Consider the following 12,583-nt stretch of genomic DNA (forward strand, 5'->3'; position numbering starts at 1 on the left):
CCACTTCCAAACATGCACTGTGAAAAGCAGAAACAACAACCCATGAGAACATCCCCAAATTTAATAGCTTAGCATCCAAATTATGATCTTTAATCTTCAGATTATGCTGACACCAAGGAGCTAGAACGCTCCGGGAGCCAGGAGGAGGCATCAGGCCACAGACCCTGATGGCAAGAAGCCTCCAATGGACATCCCAGTGGAGGACTCCTGCGGCAGGGAAGCAGCTCCGTCCGCAGCTTGGAACGGGAATGGGCATTAACAGCTTCTGCCCAGCTCCTGACAAGTTGGAGGAGCTGCTCCTTCAACATGCAACAGTTGAAGCCAAAATTGTTGACGTCGCACACATTTAACACAGATTTCTCTACCATGCCACCTTCCACAACTAAATTTTACAGTAGCAATATTATCCACTGAGAGCACGGCAAGGAACTTTTTCTCTCTTTTATATTTAACTAACCCTTAACACAACTAAGAATTGCAGAGATGTGAACTCTGATCTGATAGTTCATATCTGCCAGAGGTGCACAGAGGTTTGTCTGCTGAAAAGGAAATGCAAAATAACTGGCTGGATTGAACTGCTCTTTGAAAACAAAACCATAGCATGAAAGATCTGAACTGGTGGTGTGTATTTGCCTTCTATTATTTTCCTGGATTTTTTCCCACCCTGGTTAAGCCTCATCATTGGGAGCATCTCTTTAACATCAACAAATCTGACTTCTAGTCACAACTACTAATATGGTCCTTGAAATCTGGAAATAGAGTCTTAACTATTTTTCCGCTGCTTCCAGTGGCGCTGATCTTGCAGGGCACACAACCTCCTGCCAATTTTCTGCTGATCATTTTGACGATACCGAAGAAGTAACGAAGCATCATTTTAATCCAGGATTGCAATCACTAGATAACTAATGTAACATTTAAGGCTAATACTTACAGCTCCAACAGGCTTGGCATAATGAAATGGAAAAAAGATTTCATGCCTTTTTTGAACAGGCACCATTACTTCTCCACAGGGGTATCTGCCTTCTGCCTGACACTTAGATGTACACTTTGGGGACAAATCAAACCAAAAATCAAATGTATTTTGATTCATATCTCAGAGTGCATTAATTTGCTTTATGACCTTTCCCTTGCCATTCTAAATTTAAGTTGTGTTCTCATTGTTTATCATCAAATAGAGTTTTTAACTATGAGGCAACAGACAAAAGCAAGAGCAAATAAGGCAGGGATATTTATTACAGTAAGAACTAATTTGATTACTACACACTTTCAACTACTACTTAATATGAAGCAGTCCGAAAGGCAAGAGGCTTGCTCGCCACACGGCAGAACACACGTTCTGCTGCCGAAAAGCATCGAATACAGAGTTTTCTCCTAAAACTTTATAAAATATTTCCAGCTCCTTGGAAAAATTTCTTCAGAAGAGGGTGGGGTTTTTTGTTAAGAAACTACTTAAAGGCTTCTTCAGTGGAATTACCATGGTGCCCCACAAAAAGCATTAAAGAGGAACTGGGTTCAGAGAGAGATACAACTGGAAGATTTTCATCACTCTGGTTTGGAAAGCGTTTCATTTATACCCAACCTTTTATCTCCGTACAGGGACCGAGAGGTATAAACATTTTAATAATAAAAAGGTGTTAAAGTTATTCCAACTGAAGACTAAATCTTAAAAAAATGCCTCTCCATGACGTGGGTCAGTTTATTAAGTTAGGTGAGCGCATGAGGAGTATTAAACAGCACTGCGAATGCTGTCTCAAAGTGTACCCCAGCCACCCACCTTGGGACGCCTGAGGAGCAGGAGGAGGCTGGACCACCCCGCTGGCCCGCGTGCCCTCTCTCCTAGGCTGGCTAACGACGTCCCCACACTTGAGGCGTGTTTTCACTCTGTTCAGAAGTTAAAATACCACGGAGCGATTGCAGTGTTTTGTGGGATTTAAGTATGACGCCATCCACAATTTTTTAGAATTACACAAGCTCACGTTTCCTAGGGAGGGGACGGGATTCCAGGACATCATCTATTTTCTGCTTAACGAGATGCCAAAACATATGTATCAAAAGTTCTTATGCTATTCATCAAGGATATCTGAAATACTTTGTATACTTCTAATGAAGCTTTCAGTCCAGTCCAGGTCTCAATGAAAGTGGTGAAATTATTGGATTTACTGTATTGTTCACAGCTTTTCTGCCTTCCATCAACCTTTCTTTTTTTTCCTTTTTCCTTTTTTTCTTTCCTACTTCAGAAAGAGTCTGAGCTTTGCAGAAGATGGAACGAACGCAAACAATCTGCTAATCTGAAGTGCTTATTTACACAGAAGAGCTGGAGCTGTTCAAGAGTTCCAAAGCCTAACAGCTTTGTGAAAAACTTTTTCCATTTTTTCCATAAATAGATAATTAAATCACATTTATTCTTGAAAGCAAACCAAAACCCCCAGTTTTTGATACGCTGCAGGATCTCTGCTGGGAAGATACTGAGGATCAAGAGCATATTTTATAGCTACAGTGGCTCCTTCTCTCACTTCCCCCAGTCTCCTACCCCTTCTGACTGTCACACTAGAACTTAATGCATCACCTAACAACGTGGACTTCTCTCCCTCTCACAAAGGGAGAGAAGTTGCACATATGGGCTCAATCTGTATGCGTAGCTTTTGCTAGTGTTAAAAAAACCCCTGGTATACATCACAGCGTGTGAAGATGCACATGCATGCTCAACTTGTGCAAACGTGTGTGTACTGTCAGTAAAGAGGAGGAGCATGAAAATTCATTAATATTTCTAAATAAACTTCAATCAAGTAGACTTCTCTATATGGACCAATGCTATTGATTTTATATACATTTTAATTCTTCAAGAAGCGTTACCTGTGAGATGTAACCGGGAGGCACATGAATAGGGGGAATGGATCCATTGGGTGACATCATGGGAACCTCTGCTGGTCCTAACAGAAAGACAGAAATAAGATATTAGTTATTTCAGTCAAAAAAATTGCACAATTGCTCAGAAAAGTCTAAAAATAGCTTTATTTTTGAAGCCTGCAATAACAAAATGAGCAGCTCCACTAATTTCTGGTATATGGAAAATGCCTTGTGCCATCATTCTGAGAATAAGATCATTGTTCAATGACTTTACCATATATTCCATTGAAATAATATTTTCATCATAAACCAGCTAAAACATAGACTTTATATTACCCACTGATCAACTTATACAGCATTAAGCAGTAACACAATATGTCCTTTAGCAGCCCACAACTCCTATATTGAAATCTGGTTAAGTTATTCTTGTCAAAGACATGGGAGCAGAGAACAAAGCAGAAACTGTGCAGGCTGGAATTAGGCAGCTCCCAAGGAAAGCGTCCAATTGTAGGAAAATAAAAAATAAAAAAAAAAAAATCACATATGTGAAAAACTATCTATCTATTTAAGAATGCACAAAGACCAAATTCATTATCTCAGCTATTCAGACTAACCTTGGAATGTGGTTATACAAGCAAGAAGCTTACGGTTTCCACTCAGAAATCCAGCCCTGAACATGCAAGTTCCATTTTGAGCCACTGAGTACAAGTATAACAAAGCAAGTGCCATAACCATTCGACTTTTGCAAACAGAGCCTCACAGCTAAAAGAAAGCATCTAGATAAAATGGAAATAGCTCACTCAATTACTCTGATTCAGCCATTAAAATCAGGAAAATCACACAGAGCAGTCAAAATGAACCCCCCAAAATCAGACAGACATTTGCAATGAGAGTTTACTACTTCGAAAAAGAAAAATCAATTTAATTACTTCCTTATTACATATTAAAATGTTTACACTAACCTGTTAGTTAGCCCATTTGCCACGGGCTATGAAAATAGTCATAGTCAAACTCTTGAGAAGAGCTCAGAGAGAACTCTGTTCCTTGTTATTGCAAATTGAATTTTAGCTTTGACTGACAATACAAAAGATAACTTCATGACCTTCTCCAACGGAAAAGCCATCTAACATCTCCAAACCATACCACATCCTAGGTAAGGAGACTAACCCTAAAACATATTAAGGACTTCAAGCACAGGGGGGACGTAATGGCCTCTAGGAGCGACTGCTCCTGAAGTTTAGACAAATCTAATGAAATCCCCAGCAACAATGTGAGCCACAGTCTGTTGTCCGATATCAGCAAAACCAGTCCACATTAAATTATCAGAAAGTCATTCCCTACCCATCTACCTTTTTATACTCCTCAGGCTGCTTATCGTGCAATAAGCAGGACTTCCCAACCTCTCAAAATCCAAGTTACACACAGGAATCCATCCGAGTTATTTATCTCTCTCTCCTCTGATCTTGCTTCGCTTTCCCTATCCAGTTATTTATAATCTAATCAGCACATACGGTTTTCACTAGTCAAATCAAATTTGAAATGTGGTAATTTATCAAGTGTATTGAGCACATGGAAACTCCGAAGTTTAAACGAAATTAAAAGAAGTCAGTTTAGGTCTGTGGTTCTGCTGCTTTTCATACTTCCCTATACTCAACTATATAGGGAACTTTACCTATACTACAGCCCTAATAAGAAAAAAAACCCCAAACCAGTCGTTATTACTACTTCTTATTCAGTTCATACAGGTTCCCCCCCCCGCCCTTATTTTATAGCTTTTTCAACATTAGTGGTCTCCCCAGATAGTCAACAATTTTAGTGTGAATGGAAAAAAACCTCAGCATGAGCAGTAAGTGATTACGGGGGGGTTGGGGGGGAGGGGGGAGTTGCCACCTAAATGGTTCTATTTAAAGCCATTAAAAATATGAAGTGACAATTGGTTCAGAAGGAACTTGACAGAAATATTATTTGAGTAAATGTGTTTTCCCTATCAAAAAAAATCTCTGCAGATTTCTTTTGAGGAATAGGGTTTTTTAATTTGTCTCTGAATCTGCTTTGGTCTATATACACTGCCAAGTTTCACTCCACAGTAAGTTGGACAGTATATCCATACGTAATGGCCAATACCGGTAAACACAGCGCGACACTTTTTTGGGGGATTCAATCCACACTGGATTATCAAGTGGTGTTTAGCTCTTCAAGATAGAACATGCCTGAGATTAGGTAAAATGAATAGTTAAGATTGTTATGCGACTCATTCCTTGTCAGGGATTTCTCAAACCTGAAAAACTGCAAGAAAAAAAGTCGTTATAAAATAAAAAAATCCTAAGGTCACCATTTAAGTAGACAATAATTTAAATGTTACATGTAAACATCACTTAATAGAATAAAGCTTTAACGTTTAACCCATTTCAGCCCCTCACCAAAATGCTGTCTACTTATAGTCACATTGGCCTCAGCCAGTCTTTCTCAAAACGAGGTACTCCGACTTGCAAATAAATTTAAAAATGGAACGGTTTTGGAGTTTTGACGTACAGACCAGATAGTCTCTATAGAACAAATGAGAAACACTTCGCTTGGCATCCCTCGTATCTGTCCTTCGAAACCTTGTGCCAGTTGCTCATATGGATTAGCGATCTACTTGCAGGAGAAATCAAACTCCCACATCAATACTGTTGACTGTAACACTTCCATACCAATAAAAAAACCAAAACCCACTGTGTTTTATCATCAAAACGTGCACCATGCAAGATGATTCCTAACCCTGTGTATGACCCACAAACTGTTAAAGTCATTTGGATAACAGGTTTGAAAAGAATGACAGCCTAGTGATTTGCAGCTAGATTTTGTTTCCAGCGCTTTGATTTCAAGGCTAGCCAAATGACTTTAGCATACTTTATTTCATCTCTCTCATCAACGGTATCAAAACAACTTCAAGCGGTAGCGAGTAAAATGCAGACCCCATCTCCACAGCACAAGGAGTCCCAGGAATTATTAAAGACTATTCTTGCAGTGAAACCATCCCCCAGTCAACACTAAAACAAAACCATACGTTTCGGGGGGTGGGGGTTGGAGTATTCTTGGTTATGTTAAATATTTTTGAACTGTTAAAAAGTAGACATTTAGAGAAGGATGTTCCTCAGTTGCTTGTATCCACAGGATGGATAGAAGTAATGAGTCCTCTAGGGAATTAAATCTTTCCAAGTTTTAATTGAAGCTCGTGGTTCAACATAAAATTTAATTTAAATGGGAAAAAAGTCAGTCTGTTCTAACATGGACGCGGCAATGAGCTTGCGTTACTACTTTTCGAACCTGTTAAAAAAACAAGGCTGTCTCCCGAGTTCATAATGAACCTGAGCCAGAAAAGCTTTGGCCACCTCTGCTGACAAAGCAAGAGGCCAAATTCCACCCCGAGCTCCGACACTGTAAATACAGAGCACCTCCATCAGCTTCTAGAGGGCTGCCCCAAACCACTGGGGCTGGCTCCATCCAAAACGCAGGTGCGAGGAAATTCTTCCCCCTCCTCGGAACTGAGAGGGAAAGTGGAGGAGCCACCAAGCTGAAGGCACCGAAGCCCATCAGCCAAGCAGGTGATAGAGCACACTCGTCCCTAGCTGCAAGAGCACAAGATTTTCATATTTCTAACATGTGTTAATAATTAAGGGACAGTAAAAGAAGCAACTCAGTCTCATGTTGTGGCAGAGCTAATTAACAGCCTGACACCCCAGTAAAAGCCTGTCCTCCTCCTCCGAGCCACATGCTCCCTCTTTTGTGCTGTTCTGTCACTCCTCTGACGGCGTGGAAGCTAATTATTGTAACCATTTTCGATAGCCAAAAAGGTTTTGCAAATCTATTGCCTTTTCAAAAAAACACTGCGCACTTCATCTAACAAAAATGACAACGATGACACTATTCCTTCTTGTACCGTGGTTTATTGGGTGAAGCTGCACATCAAAGCAAGTCTCCCTTCCGTCTCCGTCTCCCACTTTCCCTGCCAAGAGGATGCTTCTGTCACGGAGAGATTGTCAGTGCTTCTGGCCATTTTAATTCCTTCAGGAATAACGTCACAATCTACTCGAGGAACTTCTGTCCCAAGGTTTTCAAGACTAATTATAGCCTTGGTTGCAATCCATGACACTTTCAAAATTCTTGGATAAAACCAGTTTTGGAATAAGTATGCTTTTTTCTTGTTCCCGAGAGACCTTTTATGCATGCATTAAAGATCACTTCAGTTTAATTAGGGGTTTTTCCTTAAATTATAGAAGCCAAAATCTGGCATTTCAGTTCCTCCAGCTATAGCAATGCATCTTTCCTATTTCTTTCTTTCCGCATAGCATTATAGGGCAAAGAAGTAATTTTACCACACTATTTCCCTTTCCTTAGAGCTTACAGAGCATTGCTTTTCTCTCTTTATTAATAAATTATGTCTACTGTAGAATATTTTTCACATCCAGCTCCAGCACATGGGCATATCTTTCACTCCATGTTTCTACTGACTGTTTTGCATAGCTTATTACTAAGAGCAAACTCTACCAGGCTTTGTTATAAAGTTCCCATTCTGCGACCAGTTACTGAAAACTCTCTGAAGTTCAGAAATTTTTCAGCCCTGTTGCTAGCAAACACGTACCGACTTACCGTTTCATACCGCAATACCTGCAGAGAAACAATATGAAATTTAGTGATTTGGGCACTTTTACTTTGAGACTTAAGAACCCTGTACATTTTAATAACAAGAAGCTACTGCACTAGCTAAGTGGAAAATTAAACCCAGTCAGGTAAACGCATTATATTTTATAAAGCTTAACAGTTTTAAGTAATCCGTGAAAAAACATTATGGCTCCCTCTGATACACAACAAAACGGGTATCACATCTTCCACTACATAGGGCGCTTCTCAGGAAGTAAATCTGTGGAGCAAGAGGTGTGACCAAATGAAAAGGAAAGATAATTAAAGGGCAAACAGGCCTGCTTTGCTGAAACAAATGACCCAGGTCTTGCTGACCTTGGCCGAGGCCCAAGGGTTTGCATTTTCACATGGATGAGCAGCTGTTCCGGAACAATTTCCTCAATGAAATAAGCACAAACAGGCTCCCTGTCGCTGTCAGCCACACGTGTCTTCTCCCTCCACTTGGTTATTCTCAAAGCAGCTTACGGACCAAACTAGGTGGTGACAAGGAAAACAAAAACCAAAAAATAAAATCCTGGATCCTTCCATTCGTCTTCTTTCCTTTGCAGCAGAGGTGTGGCGAGCATTTTTCCCAGCCTTCCAGCCACAGCCTAAAACTGCTCGTTAGCACAAGCTAACACAAGTATGTCAGAGCACTTCATAAAAACCTTTAAAGTAGGATGTAAAGAGCTTTCACATACAAATATCACCACGATTTTGAGGTGCAATCTCTCCTAGACAAGAGCTAATTCAGATGCTAACTACACTCTGCTCACATACGATAAAAGGCAGAGGAAGAGTCAACTCCCAGGTGGCTACTTAGGTTACTAGGACACAGGGTCTTAAATCTGCTGCTGCTGAAGATCCGAATACTTTGTCCTTAAACGAGTATAAATTTGTAGACTACAGCAATTCCACGTTAGAGAGAAAGGAAGGAGCTGCTTTTACAATACTAAGGACTTGAGGGGGTAAAATGACAGCTTTAAAAAATACCTTTGGAGAGGTGTGAAATGTCAGAAAAAATGCCACCTATGCTGCATTCAACCTGCTACAGGTGGGGTCGTGAAAAGTGCAAAAATAACATTATCAATATAGCTCATCAAGGCATAGGGTTAAGGAAAGCATCCAGCACTTGGCCATCCCCATGACACCAGCTCAGGCCCGAAAAAGGCAGCATACAGAGAGCTTTATACTGCTTATCCATACATATCTATCCATTCTTTTTAAGACAACCTCATCTACACATAAGGATTTGAATAAAAGGATGCCTACCACACTTCCATTCACATTGTCTGGCACCTCAACTATTTTATTTTGTATTCAGATCACAGTTTAGTAGTACGAAGTAATTCCATCACCTCGTAAGAGTAGTACAAATCCATTACCAAACCCCTCAAGTTTAACAGAAATGGCTCCATGGATTTCAAATGACCTTGGATCCTGCATCAAATGACTACTTAAATGCAAATGAAACATCCAAAAAAAAAACAAAAACATCAGCCTGAAGTCTCCTGCACCTTCACGGCTTAACCACTGAACACAGTTGCCTCAATCTGCACACGCAAACATAGTGTTTGAAAGTGGAGATTGGAGCAGTTTTGATGTAGGTAAAATGCGCTTCTTAAACTCCTTTGCAACTTTCTATGACCTCTTGATGCTTTTGCAATTTCCTTTCTAAATCTTGTGACTACATTAGGAGAGGTTACAAACTATAACGGTCCTTTAGCCACTCCCCCACATTATCAAGTTAATTTGCCATAAATTTAATTAAAAATAAATGTAAAAATAATTAAAGTTATAAAAATTACATTGGTCTCGGAGTTTCAGTGCATTATCATTATTAACATCGAGCTGCTACATGTTCAGTACTTGGACCTTACAGCCACAGGCGCTACTATAATATCCCGTCTAGAGTCTGGGTTTGACTGATGTTTTCAGCACGTGCAAACTCACCCAAGCAAACATCAAATCAAAATACTCAGAAACCTGTGCCAAATGCATCAAGCAGACAGCTCCTGGAGCATTTTCTGGCTTATTTACATGACAGCACCTTTGCTGTTTACGCTAGAGACTCTTGAAAACAGTTTATTTTACCTGTGTTTGCTACTTGACCTGCTACACACAGCGGGAGGCTCAAGTACATACAGTTTGGAGTTAAAGAACAGCACTCTACGCTTTAATGTAAGAACCAAGAGATTCCTACTCAGCAGCATGCTATTTTGCAATATGTGTCTCCCAGATGTTGTATTCTGATTTGGGGCATATTCTAGAAATAATGCAGTAACCCATAAAAACAGGAAATTAACTAAAATATATCAGTTGCAGTGAACATGCCCTGTCCAAAGCTATCACAAGACTACAAGCCGTTACACAGCAGCAGTATTGCATCTGAATTTGAAGAGGAAGCTAGGTTAAATGCTCATTTTTATCCGCCACAGAACTACGAATTAGTAATTTTTCAAACATCAAACGTTTGACGTTTCAAACATTAAGCTCATTGCATTTTGAGATCCTTACCCCGAGAGCATAAAGAATTGTCCCACTCTTCACCCGCAAGACCTCACGTGCCATCCCGTACCTTGGTTTTGGGGGTCATCACTCTTCGCTAATTTAATAAGTGGAAAAGAGTCCAGGCGAGGTCAACGGGCTGTTTTAACAGCCTGGCACATCGTCCACTTGGGCACGGAGAGCTTCTCGTCCTGCCGTGGGGCTGGAAGGGGAGCAGGAGGAGCCCGGAGACAAGGACCTGGTCCCGCAGGGCCATCCTCCGCCCGGGACAGAGCACCAAGTAACCGCCATCTGCGGCAGTGACGATTAAGCTTACACGTTACGAGAAACTTTGACAATATAGAGCTCGCTGAAGTCTTTCGAAAAGGTTAGACAAGTATACTTGTTCAGCCACAGAGAATGGAGATGGATGAGAGGGATTCTTCAGCTCTCTTGCTGTTCTTCCACATTCCCAGGTGTGTTTTGTTTCTTTTTTAAACGAGGTCCATTTATTATTCTAGAGTTTCAATTTACGGGCAACATTTTGGAGTGGAACATTTTGTTGTTGTTGTTTTGAATAGAAATGGAGTATTTTCCTGCCCTAATCTGAACAAACAAGCTGGATTCTTCTGCTAAAATAAACCTTTTCTGATGGTTGGCTCATCAGCCACTACTGCAAAAACACTTGCAAAGACTATGTTGCAATACTTCAAGCATTGAAAATAAGCATACTCCCATGGCAATTCACCAGATGGGCTACAGATTGTAAATCATAGATGTCTAGACTAAAACACAAGAGACAAACATCTGTCTAAAATCAGTTGACTTGAATGGCAAATACTGTTAAATAAATTAGGACTACTTTGGAAACAAAGAGAACAACCAACTACGTTGAAAACATCTGAAATTAATCCATTAGCACACAAGCCACAACACAATAACCTGAAACCGGAGAGACATTCATTTTGTGATGAATATTAGCCCAAGATGACACCCTAACATCTGAAGCAGGAGCACAAAGGCATTTCTATGACCCAGAACCACGTTACCCCCACAAGGATGCACAAATCCATCCCCGGAACATCTGGCTGGAGTGGGGTTGTTATTCTCCACGCTTCACAAGTGAAACTGTGGGACAAAGAAATGAAATGCCTGATGCAGGGTCACACAGGAAGCTTGTGGGAACGTAACTGGACACAAACCCAGAATGGGGTTTAGGTCATAAGACAATACTTAAGCCAGAATAAATCTTTGGACTGTTAAAGAATGGTGGGGTATCACATAGAAAAATACTCTGTTCTGAAAAAGTAAGTCTTCCTCACATCTACTAACTTTTTTTCCTTTCCATAACCCTTTGTTTCATGGTAGAAATACGCCAGAAAGTCTGTGGATGAATAGAGAGAACAGCACTACCAAGAAAGGTGAGACAGAAGAGACGTTGCACAGAAAACTGCAGCCTGTCCTCTGCAGGAGGCTCCGACACAGAAAAGGAGGCCATAAAGCTGAAATCAGGATTGGGAAAAACTCATCAAATAACTTATTGCTAACCCATGCAAACGATGGGAAATCTCCATCAGCATCAGGCTTCATTTTAGATTCAAAAAAAATCTCACGTATCAAGTTTTTACACTGCTAAAGCTTTGAACCGCAACAGGGTTAGCATCCTCCAGCTGAGTTTCCAACCAGACCTATATAACCATTGCACTAACTTTTAACCAGAACGCAGTTTTCGGGGAAACAGGTGTCATGAAATGAGAATTTTTATTTTTGCACCCGTTATTAACAGCATTATAATTTACATATAATACGACCCTATTTGCCTGGTATCAATAGAGGTTATTTATTTGTAGAAAGACAAACAACAAGCCACAAGAACATCATAAGGATGGAAGTTCAACTATAGACATTATTTTGCCTTTGCAAGTTTGAGACAGCTCTTCAACACGTTCTAGTAATGTAAATGCTTTTGGGGGAGCGTCTGTGCATGGGGTAGCTTTTTGGCACATTTATAAAATAGCATTCACTTGCAAAAAGTTTTGTTCTCTGCAAGAGGTTTATACAAATGCTGAACTATCAGCTTTGAGTACAGCTACCTTTAAAAGTAGTGATAATTATACAACACCACTTTTCCGCAGCAGTAAAAGAAAATGCTCCAGTTATTCATAATATAGTTATTGCATTCCCATGGCAACACCAAAAGGACTGTACGAGCAGCAACAGACCCAAAACCTAGCCGACAATAAAGTATACAGTACATTGTCTTCCACCCACCCCAAACAAGGCAGCAATTAGGTGATGGCTATTCTTTACTTGTCCACCCACAGCGAGAAATACCATCCAGCCAGCAAAAACTAAAGCAAACTTCCAAACCCTACCACCTGCCTAGCGCTGACACAGTGCCACCAATCACCATCACGGGGGCTGATGAGTTTTGTTCATGACGTGTCTGGATCCTGGACTTCAGTGAATCACCTAAAATTCTCTACTTGAATGTGCTCATCAAAAACATAGCAATTAATACCCACCTGCCACAAACAAGCACTCTTTATCACACAGGAGTGGGGAGGGAAAGAGAATGATCAACATC

The 12,583-nt window shown here is 40.4% G+C and overlaps 1 protein-coding gene across 2 annotated transcripts in view; it reads right to left on the reverse strand.

The window, feature by feature from the left end:
* Positions 1–12,583, reverse strand: part of FNDC3B (fibronectin type III domain containing 3B) — a 210,000-nt gene that overhangs the window by 105,118 nt on the left and 92,299 nt on the right. For both annotated transcript variants that reach the window (XM_049803975.1, XM_049803976.1), the window contains one exon: positions 2,854–2,930. In XM_049803975.1, coding sequence (XP_049659932.1) covers positions 2,854–2,930 — 77 coding nt within the window. The remainder of the gene's footprint in view (positions 1–2,853; positions 2,931–12,583) is intronic.

Source organism: Accipiter gentilis, chromosome 6, assembly GCF_929443795.1.
Source record: "Accipiter gentilis chromosome 6, bAccGen1.1, whole genome shotgun sequence".
Lineage (NCBI taxonomy): Eukaryota > Metazoa > Chordata > Aves > Accipitriformes > Accipitridae > Astur > Astur gentilis.